Source organism: Notolabrus celidotus, chromosome 10 (assembly GCF_009762535.1).
Source record: "Notolabrus celidotus isolate fNotCel1 chromosome 10, fNotCel1.pri, whole genome shotgun sequence".
NCBI classification, from domain to species: domain Eukaryota; kingdom Metazoa; phylum Chordata; class Actinopteri; order Labriformes; family Labridae; genus Notolabrus; species Notolabrus celidotus.
In genome coordinates this window covers 31379913-31391570 of record NC_048281.1, presented here as the reverse complement: position 1 = coordinate 31391570, position 11658 = coordinate 31379913, and the positions used below count along the sequence as shown (strand labels likewise).

The 11658-nt window shown below is 42.1% G+C and overlaps 2 protein-coding genes across 2 annotated transcripts in view; both read right to left on the bottom strand.

Moving 5' to 3' along the window:
* The window catches only part of neb (nebulin), a 291693-nt gene that overhangs the window by 885 nt on the left and 279150 nt on the right, over positions 1-11658 (bottom strand). The gene's annotated exons all lie outside the window — the stretch shown is intronic.
* LOC117820253 (mitogen-activated protein kinase kinase kinase kinase 4-like) overlaps positions 2196-11658 on the bottom strand; it is an 87772-nt gene continuing 78309 nt past the window's right edge. Inside the window, exons 4-5 of the mRNA XM_034693975.1 lie at positions 4797-4922; positions 2196-2279 (exon numbers count right to left, since the gene is read on the bottom strand). Of these exons, the coding sequence (XP_034549866.1) occupies positions 2196-2279; positions 4797-4922 (210 nt within the window). The remainder of the gene's footprint in view (positions 2280-4796; positions 4923-11658) is intronic.

Here is an 11658-nt window from a genome sequence, read left to right as displayed (position 1 = left end):
GCCTTTCAAAAACTGCAGCAGACACTCTTAAGTGGAGTGTATAGCAGAAATAAAAAGCACTCTCTCTCTCTCTCCTCTCTCTCTCTCTCTCTCTCTCTCTCTCTGTGTCCGGCACACAACACAAACAGCAGACAGCCTTCATATACACTCCCTCTCTCCCCATGAACACAAACAGCAGACAGCGTGTAGCCACATTAGCGGGTTGTAAAGGGGTCGTGGATGCAGCTGTAAAAACAACACGGGCGTGTTTATGGGTGAGAGTGAGACCTCTCGTCTGCAGGAACAGCAGAGCTGCGGGGTCGTAAAACGAGGGGATCCTGCCTCCAAACAAGCGATCAGCTATAATCTGTTCTCCTGTTTGTTTCTCATTCTGGCTTGTTTATTATTCATTTCCTCCGCTCTGTCGTGTTCGTCTCCTCGCTGATTTGTTGTTGAACTTTATTACTCCCCTCTCTCCTGTCATGTACCTCCTCTCTTCCTATATGAGACGAGGAAAGCTGCAGTGTTGAAACTACATTTATGGCGCATTTTAATGTTGTTGTCTGCAAACAATTAAAGGGGGGATTCACTGAGAATGGATTGTGGCTGCTGATGGCACCGAGGATTAGCATCATTTGCACCCGCTATCTGCTCCATCTCAAGGTCTGATTCACAAAGCATATAGAAGAGCAAGAACGCCCACAAAGTTCTGCAGCTTGGTGCAGTTTTGCACCTGAAGTGTGACTAAGAGGAGCTGCACACATCGGCCACTCTGTGCAGCGCTGTAATCTCTCATCCGATGGTGCTAAATTCTATCCACGTACAGTAATGTGGTGAGCTGAATTTCGAGGGGAAGTCCTTACATTCATGGAGAGTGACACAGTTTTTTACAGTCTGTACCAGCTTACTTCCTGGAGTGAGATTGCAAAAAGCAGCTGTTATTTTTTAGGTCATCTGATGTGGAGTTTATGTTTGGATCACTAAAGGTTTGAGCTGAACTAGAGCTGGGCGATATTGACAATGATGTTATCACAATATAATATTTAATATCAGTCGATATTGATAGTTATCACGATAAATATCAAATCATGATTTCATTTAAATGTAAAGTCAGATTTTTGCTCCTGAGTGAAAGTTGAAGACAGTTTCTTTAGCTTGTATCTGGATTTAGTTTTCTGATGAACTTCTTGAATCCCTCATTTCTGATGGTGCTACCAGGAAGCAGGTCTTTAATGTAAGATGAGATTTTTGTGAAGTTTTAGATTGTAGATTCTTATTTTTCTCAGGTTGAGGATATTTCATAATTTGATTTAAATTTACAACAAAGATATATCAAATTGTATTCTGTGCATCAGTTTACAGAGTGTTGTTTTGAGTTGTGCACTCCCCTTTGAGATTACTAAGGGTTAAAGGCAGAGTGATGTTGTTTCCCACAGTGCAGTGAATGCATCACACTTATTCAGTGTTCAGTTGTCCTACGGTTGCGGTGGACAAGAAATGCACAGTAGGAGTTCTCTCTGTTCTCTTCCTTTACCCTCATCCTGAAAGTATATTTAATGAAGTGAATTTAGTGAAGTGACTCTGTTTTGAGCTGGTAGGTTATGAGTTTTCTTCAGTGTCACTGTCACTCATTTCAGCCGTGTTTACATTCCGCTCCAAACGCCTTTAAGCCCCGCCTACCTCTCACCCTGCAACATGATTGGCTGTTCCATGGCGTCTTCTTCTTCTGTCTAATGTTGCGTGGCAACTAGCATTTAAGGCTCATTAGCACCCCCCTTTCCAGTGGTTTAGAGGTGTAATTACAGGTTTATCTATATCAAATTTTTATTGAAAATTTGTCACATTTATATTGATAATTATCGTTATGGAAGCTGAACAATGCTTTAAACACTGCAGCGCAATTACCACCAGCTCTCAGCATACAGTGCATATTTCCTTCTAACTGTGCTGGGCTGTTTGCGCCAGTGTAAGTGAATCAGGTGTTGCGTAACAACTCAAATGTATGCAAACAACACCGATGCTGTCTGTCTGCTCTGCAGCAGTTTGTGGATCGTTCGACCCTTGTGCATGCTTTGTGAATTAGACGATGTCCTTTTAACTCATTAGCACACGTTTAGCGGGCGTAAAGGCAGCGCAGTCCTTCAGTGAATCAGGCCCTGAGTGTGGCTGTGTGTATATGCATAACTATATATATATACAGACATGATATAGAAAAACTAACTGAACCTGATGCTGCAGAGATATTTGAGTTCTGATCTCTGATCTCTCCTTCGTCTGCCATCACTGCTGACCAAGTCTTTCTGAAAATGGGTCACAATGCATTTAAGGGACATAATAATAATTTATCAATTTTTTATTAATTAATCACACAACAAATCCGGTTGCTATAGCCACCGATATTATCACACTATCTTCTGGTGGAATAAAAAGATGCAAACAGATTCCAGACACAGATACTTTCCTCTCTTTCGGCTCTTATTTGATTTCTGCTGCCGGTGATTCTGTTACTTTCATGCAGCAAACAAAAGTGACCCAAATCAGATTTTATTTGCTCATAAGTGACTCAGATCGGTTTATTTTTTCATAACAGCATGACTTAGGATATGAAATAGTCTTTTTTTTTCATCTACCAGGGGAAATCTGCCTCAGGCACATACAGCCCATGTTCCAGCATACAGTGTTACATAAAGCTGTCATCACTTTGAAAACACATGCATAACAAAAGCACAGGAGCACAGAGATAAGTCACCAAAACACAGACACATTACACACTGAGAGAAGAAAGGAAAGGGGGTTTGATTTTAGAAACATATGAAGAGGAGTATTAGTTAGTGACACACAAGTGATCAGGAGTAACAGTGTGACAGGGTGCATCACAACATCAGGATTCATAACACACATCATGAGTCTCGCTTTTGCACACTTTCATGTAATGTGCAAAATCAGATCCAGGTCTGAGTTGCAGTGCCGTGCAACCTCAGTCTCCTCATATAATGTATGCACATTTTTTGTTAGTTCAAATGAGTATTTGTCCAGGTATTAGTGATTTTGATATCAGTTTCTATCTTACAGCGAGTAAAGATCAGATCTAACTCTAATTAAACAACAATTTTATGATTTTTCAAACATGACAAAGACCCTATTTTACATAACCAGAGCCTCATTGTAGACATTATCCTCTATCTCATCTTAGTCCTCTCAGTCCTCTGTGAACGCCTCTCTCTCTATTTCTATTTTTTTGCATCTACACTACCAGTCAAAAGTTTGGAAACACCTTCTCATTCAAGGGTTTGTATTTATTTAATTATTTGAAACACTGTAGATTAATACTGAAGACATCAAAACTGTGAAAGAACATATATGGAATTATTTAATTCACAAAAAAGTGTTAAACAAAGCAGAATCCTGTTTTATATTTTAGATTCTGTGAAGTAGCCCCCTTTTTCCTTCATGACAGCTTTGCACACTCTTGGTATTCTCTCAGTCTGCTTCATGAAGTGGTCTCCTGGAATGGTTTCTAATTAACATGAGCCTTGTCAAGAGTTCATTTGTAGAATGACTTGCCTTCTTAATGTGTTTGAGACCATCAGTTGTGTTGTTCAGAGGTAGGGTTAGTACACAATGGATAGCCCTATTTGACGACTGTTGTAATCCAGATTATGGCAAAACCAGATGATTTCCTAGTTTTGATGTCTTCAGTATTAATCTACAATGTTAAAACAATAAATAAACCCATTGAATGAGAAGGTGTGTCCAAACTTTTGACTGGTAGTGTATGTAACCCCTCAGTCTATACAATTTGACACTTGTTATGCAGATGATACTCAATTATACTTATCAGGTTGGGTGTCTGTCACATAGTAAATTTGAGCACTGAAGCATCCTGAGAGAACTTTGATGTGATTGTTGATAAAAAATCTTTGACTGACTGATTCATTCATGTACAATCCCTCCCATCCTGGTTATGACCCACATCCCACGCACCTCTGTCCAGAAGAAGCTGCCATGACTGTACAAAAAGCCCTTACTAAGAATCTCTCTCTTTTCTTCATCCTCAAATTCACTCACTTCCTCTGGACACTCCTCCTATTTGTCTTCTTCCATGAGACAGCATGATGTCTAAACCATAACCCTCTTATCGTTCCTCTGTTGACTCATTCAAGCCTCATCTCAAAACATACTTCATTTGTGAGTCCTCTTGTTCTGAATCAGTGACTTTTTTTCTTTATCACGTCGTGTTTTGTGTTGTTTGTTTCTGCTTTACAATCCTATGGAGCTAATTCTGTTGTAAATATATTTGCAAATGCATGAATAGATCCAGAAGTGCAGATTTGTAGACAGATCCATCAATGCAGACGCAGATACATGCATGCATATTATTAAAATCGATGTATGCATGCACTAATCAGTCTACATTATTGTGGATCTGAGTATGCAACTGTGGATCTATCTGTGCATTTGATTTTGCAACAATCTTAGCTCCACATTGTCCCCTATAAACCCTCTGCTGCTGTTTTAAGATGTCTTTTCTGAGTTCATTCACCCTGACTTGGTGCATGTGGGTGAAATCAGGATCCAGTTAAGTCACACTAGAACCTGATGTTGGCAACAATTGGAAAAATATGTGTGGAGGAATTTTTTTTGAGGATTATTCTAGGTTTGCAGTGTGAACACAGCCATGGTTTGATTTATCTGTGACAGGAATTTAATCAGTCACAGTTGAAGAGAGTTCGCTGCATTATAGATTTTAGGAAAATGAGAGTCCTAAAACCTCACCAGGCAGCCTCTCTTCTGGTATTACTGGAAGAAACACTCACCCATAGCTGGTCGTCGTGTCCCGGTGGACTCTTCTTGATGAAGGCTCCGTAGTAAGTGGCGATGTTTCTATGATGGGAGTACTTCTTCAGCATGTTGATTTCAAGCTTAATTTCCTCCTCTTCATCCTGAAAACAGAAGATACAGACGAGGAGACCCATCAGTGAGGAAGTCTCACAGCTTTTAATACCTTTGAGATGTCGAGGAAGCAATTACATGAACTATTAGAGGGAATCTGAACCAACAGTTAGTTTTCTGCTGGTCGGGTTGTTGAAGCTGGAGGAAGGATGGGAAATCAGAACCAGGACTCTGACAGATACATAATGGTTATCTGGGAAGGTGGTGATAAAAGACTTTCACTTTCTATCACTCTGTTTCTTCTGCGTGGTTTATTAGTCCAGTTTGCAGTTCCCAAACCTTAAAGGTGACATATCATGCAAAATCGACTTTTTAATGGTTCTCTACCTGAAATATGTTTCCCTGGCATGTCTACAAACCCCCCGAGAATGCAAAAAATCCATTCTGCCCCTGTTCTGATTTCTCCACCTTTCTGTAAATGTGTGTGAAACGAGCCGTTTCAGACGTCCGTGTTTTTGTTACGTAACAACAATATCCGGTCTGTCACGGAGTCAGAGCTCGGAGCTTGTTCAGCCCATAGACTGTATAAAATACAACTCAACTCCTCCGTTTTCATTCCCTGCACAAATGTGTGCTAACAAGGAGCTTAGGAGGGAGGCATGCTAGTTGTAGGCTGTCTTAATAAACACAAAGGTTGGTTTTACTCCCCACGTCTGCAGATTTGAAGATCTAGTGGATGATTTTTATTTATCGTGGATAAGTGCTAGCGCTAGTTAGCATAGCCACATAGCTACATGTTCGTAGCTGTAGCTGTAGCTGTGTACCAAGACACACGTCGACATACTGACAAATAAAACAACAAGAAACACTAAATCTGTGACCAATCATTCAGAAAGGTCCTGCTGCCTTTCTGGCAGCAGTCGATTTTACTCCCCACGTCTGCAGATTTGAAGATCTAGTGGATGATTTTTATTTGTCATGGATAAGTGCTAGCGCTAGTTAGCATAGCCACATAGCTACATGTTCGTAGCTGTGTACCAAGACACACGTCAACATACTGACAAATAAAACAACAAGAAACACTAAATCTGTGACCAATGGTTCAGAAAGGTCCTGCTACAGGCGCCTCTCCGTCAGGATCAGATTCTGGATCAGATTCAGAGGGTTGAAGTAACCCGGGTCTGTGAGCAGCCGTGTATATTCAGCCAACATGTAAACATTAGATCAACGTGCCGGAGAGCGGAGGGCACATCCACTTCCTGAGGGGGCGTGGTCAGAGAGAAAACAGAGTGTTCTGAGGAGGACTGAAGAAGAGGGCTTTTCAGGCAGACCAAAATCTGATTTCAAAGTGTTTTTTTGAGCATAAACTTTAAAGACATGTTTTGGGGACCTCTTAGACCAATATATGTTGATGAAAAAAGCGTGATATGTCACCTTTAAAAGTCTACATGCACTGGTAGTCTTAGTTCCTCCTTCTTCAGAAACGTCACATGAGTGATGAAAACATGAACAAGTGAAACAGGTAGCAAGAGCAGATTATCAAGGATTTATCCAAACCTTTCAGACCATTGTGATAGGTGTTCTCAGGCACCAGCAGACCTGACTCATATCTTCTGGTTGTGCCCAAGCTTAGTGGAGTACTGGAAGTTCTTCTTTAATTTTATGTCAGAGGTACTACATTAGAGGTAACATTAGTCCCATCACCTCATATTGCTATTTTTGGAGGAAGGTACTAAGATAACTACCAAGCAAGTTAATGTCCTCTCCTTTGCTTCATTAATAGCCCGTCGTTGGATTCTCCTTCTCTGGAAGAGTCATTCATCTCCTTCAAACACATCCTGGCTTCAGGATCTGCTATCTTTTTTAAAATTGGAAAAGATCAAATACACCATTTGTGGTTCAACAGATACATTTTACAGGTGTTGGCAGCCTCTCATCTCTCACTTTCAAAGAATGCAATCTATTTAGCTGAAGTAAAGTCATGGCAGGATGATTATGTATGCTCACTAGTGATCTAGGAAGAACATGTTGATGCTTGATAACATGATGTCCTTCTTTGTTTGTTTGATATTATTATTTCTTTCTTTTTTTTTCTTTTTTTTTTTGTTAGATGCACTCTCTGTTACTCACTTTGCATAAATGTATTCATTTGCCTGTCTCTGTTTGTCATACTGCTGTTTTTTAAATGTTAAAATAAATAAAATTTGGTTTTAAAAAAAACAAAACAAGTGAAACAGGGTTTTCTTATTAAGCTTGAAGTCTGAAACTTCTTCCTTTCATTTTCAGTCCATCAATAAAAGAAACATGCCACAGACTCCAGCAGCACGTCCTGATCATTGTTCTGAACGGATATTACAGGAAACACACCTTCACATACGGCCTGAACTGTGAGTGATAACAGGAGCAAACAAATGAAGACCCTCTGGGTCTCTCTCACAGGATCAGGATATTACAGCACCGAGTCAGACTCGCACACAGACACGTAACCAGATCTGCCGATAATTCCTCAATCACTGCACCGTCACTGTGGCCGTGTGACATTTATTTGCAAGCGATTTGCATCAGGCGAGCGGCGGAGACCGACCGACCCGAGCTGACATAACACGACATTCTCACTGTTAATTCAGCCGCTCGATAAGCAGGAGCGTGACAGGCGGAGGAGCGGACTCATGAGCAAACTGAAGGAACCTTGTGTGTCCACAGGAGGAGACCTCAGAGGAGCTGAGGGGGGAACTGTTTTGTCCTGTACATATTAGTCAAGCCTATTTGTTGTTCTTTTGTATTTATAGCTAATGTTATTGTTATTATATTTTTTATTGTATTTTTTATTTGTAGGTCTTGTTCTTAATCTTATGCCTTGTACAAAGAGAGCACAGTTTACTCAAGTCAAATTCCTTGTGTGTTCAAGCATACCTGGCCAATAAAGCTGATTCTGATTCTGATTCTGTTCGGCTCCTCATTTTGAAGCTTTTGACCTTTTGATATTTTGTGGTTCAGATGTAGGAGCTGTGATCAAACTGTGGCTCTGTGTGAAAACTAGGGATGTACATTTTAACTATTTTCCTTGATCGATTTTTGGAAATGTTAACGATCAATTATCGATTAATTGATAAAAAAAAAAACATTATCATTCTTACGTCAAAAACAAGAGAGAGAGAGAGAGAGAGAGAGAGTGTGAGCAAGAGAGAGAGAGAGAGAGAGAGAGAGAGTGTGAGCAAGAGAGAGAGAGAGAGAGAGAGAGTGAGAGAGTGTGAGCGAGAGAGAGAGAGAGAGTGAGCGAGAGAGTGAGAGAGTGTGAGCGAGAGAGTGATAGAGAGAGAGAGTGAGAGAGTGTGAGTGAGAGAGAGAGAGAGAGAGAGTGAGAGAGTGTGAGCGAGAGAGTGAGAGAGAGAGAGTGAGAGAGTGAGAGAGTGAGAGAGAGTGAGAGTGAGAGAGTGAGAGAGTGAGAGAGTGAGAGAGTGAGAGAGAGAGAGTGACAGAGTGAGAGAGAGAGAGTGAGAGTGAGAGAGTGAGAGAGTGTGAGCGAGAGAGTGAGAGAGAGAGAGTGAGAGTGGGAGAGAGAGAGAGAGAGAGAGCGAGAGAGTGAGTGAGAGAGTGAGAGAGAGAGAGTGAGAGAGTGTGAGCGAGAGAGTGAGAGAGAGAGAGAGTGAGAGAGTGTGAGCGAGAGAGTGAGAGAGAGAGAGTGAGAGAGTGTGAGCGAGAGAGTGAGAGAGAGAGAGAGAGAGAGTGTGAGCGAGAGAGTGAGAGAGAGAGAGTGAGAGAGTGTGAGCGAGAGAGTGAGAGAGAGAGAGAGAGAGAGTGTGAGAGAGAGAGTGTGAGCGAGAGAGTGAGAGAGAGAGAGTGAGAGAGTGTGAGCGAGAGAGTGAGAGAGAGAGAGAGAGAGAGAGAGAGAGAGAGAGAGAGAGAGAGAGAGAGAGAGAGAGAGAGAGTTAAGATGATGACTGTGTCAGAAGGTAACAGGACAACAAAACAGAGCAGAATTATTCATATTAAACTCATCTAAACCTGCAAAATCTAAACTTTATAGTTCTGATGCATATTCAGTGATGATTAAAGCACAAAAGTAATGGACTACTCTCCAAGTGAGTAGAAATTCAACCACAGGAAGGCTCTGTAACCTGTTGTTTGTATGTAGTTCTCTCTAAGCTGGACCCAGCTGATCCTGGCTGCTCTGAGCTGCTGCTACACTCCAAACACGCGTCCTGTGTAGCAGGGTGCAATCCATCAGAAGGAGCAACACAACACAACACATCCTGTGCAAATTGGGGGTAACGTTCAAATCTCTGTGATACATCGAGAAGGAGTTTTACTGCAACTTTACAACACACTGCTCTTTCTGTTGCTGCTTTACAACTGCTAAAGAAATTAACTCTCATTATGTTTCTCTCTGCAGGGAGCTCCTTCAGTCTGTCGGCTGTCAAAGAACACATGCCTCGTCTTTTTCTTTTAACTCATAACAGGATACGATTGGTGTAAAATGTGAGTTATAGCAGAACTGATCCGTGTTATCGAGTTCTGCAGCTGCAGAAGCAACAGATGACACACGGCCTACAACTCGGCTGACATTTCAGAAGCCGGTCCAAAGCTTACAGGGCGATTCTGCCAAATGACGGCATTTAAGGATAAAATAAGAAGTCACCTTTTAGTATAAAACACTCAGGTTCATTATCTCTAACATACAGAAACACCTGTTAACCTGGACTGATCCACGGTTCTTTAAAAAGCAGCGATTTCTATGCTGTCCGTCATTTGGGAAGTGTTTTAAAATGATAAATGGAACACATCCTGCCTTGCTGACATTTCTAAATGGATGAGGGAACGTCACCTACAGCTCAACCTGTCCAAGACTGAGCTTATTATCATTCCAGCCAGTCCCACTATGGACCCACAGATCAATATCCAGTTTGGATCACAAAACCTCATGCCCACTAAGTCTGCCCGAAATCTGAGTGTCATGATCGATGACCAGCTAACCTTCAAGGTTCATGTTGCCTCGATTGCTCGGTCCTGCCGTTTTTCCCTCTATAACATCAAGAGGATCAGACCCTACCTGACAGAACACGCAACACAGCTCCTGGTTCAGGCTCTTGTAATGTCACGCATTGACTACTGCAACTCTCTACTGGCAGGCCTCCCTGCATTCACAGTTAAACCTCTACAGATGATCCAGAACGCAGCAGCAGCACGTCTGGTCTTCAACCAGCCTAAGATAGCTCATGTCACTCCCCTGCTCATTTCGCTACACTGGCTTCCAGTTACAGCTCGCATCAGATACAAAACTCTAATCATGACTTACAAAGCAGGAACCAAAACCGCTCCAGTTTACCTGGAACCCCTCATCCAGGTCTACTGTCCTTCTCGTCCGCTACGCTCAGCCTCTGAAAAGCGCCTAGTGCTTCCAGCACACAAGGCCTCAAAATCAAAATCACTCGACTCTTCTCTTCTGTTGCCCCTAAATGGTGGAATGAATTGGCCAACTCCATTCGATCTGCAGAGTCCCTCTCTACCTTCAAAAGACAGCTAAAGACCCAGCTCTTTAGGAAGCACTATGCACTTAGCTAGACTGTTCTCCACTGTTGTCCCCAGTGGCAGATCATGTCTTCCAGCTACAGTTGACTCGCACTGTCCTGCTCTACTCTGGGAATCTGTGTTCAGGTCTTGAGTGACCCAGCACTTGGTACTTTGGTCATTATTGTGGTGATGATAATTGTTGATGATGATAATGGAAGGTCTTAAAATTGTTTGGTTGCTTCATTGTAGATGTTTCTTATTTTGAAGAAAAAAAAAGATCTTTGCTTGTGTTGTTCTTGTTCTCGTATGACATTGTAACATTGTAACATTGAAACATCTCATCACGTATTCCTGCTAGAAACAGCCTTTTTCTATTTTTGCATGTTAAGCTGTTAATGCTGTGACAGAAGTGCACTAATTTTCAAATTAAGAGGCATGATCGTCTCTTATCAAAGTGTGGGGACTTTCTTTTCTTTGTAGATCTGGGGACATTTTCTGACACACACACATTCTTGTTTCCCTCACCATGCAAGAACTTTTCTGTCACACACACTCTACCCTCCTGATATGTGTGGACTTGTTTCAGACACAGTTACTCGTTTGTCTGATGTTTCGGGGATAAAGCGGATCTGTTTGTCACAATAAGCCGTTTTTTCTCTCATGTATTTCACTGTAATCTGCTCCGACTGTTCAGCAAGGGTTCAACTGGAGTTCTGACGGTCCATAAAGATGATGAGGTCAGCCTGGTCGGTCAGCCCGGTCGGTCAGCCAATCCTTTGAGTCAGCCGACCATTCGGTTACCGCTGCAGCCGGGCAGCCAGTCATTTAACCAGGCAGCAAGCCAATGAGTGAGTCAGACAACCAACAAAGCAGACTGCAAGCCAGCCCAGTCCTTCTGTTAATCCACTCATCAGCAGCAGACCATCAGTCACCCAGCAGGTGAGCCAGGCGACCTGTCACTCAACCAGGCAGCCGGGCAGCGTGGTATTTAAACTATAATCTGGTCGACATAAAAGCAGGACGCCGCAGGAAACTACAGGAATCAAACAAACCTGAGGTCACCAGACGTCCCATCGACCACAAACTCTCAGTCATGTGAGAGTCTGAGTAACGAGAGATGGAGAGGACAGACGGGAGGAGGAGAATGTTCCTACATTACCAAATATGAATAAAGGGAAGGTAGGTTCTGATTTGACCTATGACTGGACAACATGGATGATCTCTGCTGTCTCGTTGTTGTTTGACTTTGTTTATTAAACCTTTAAGACAAGCTTT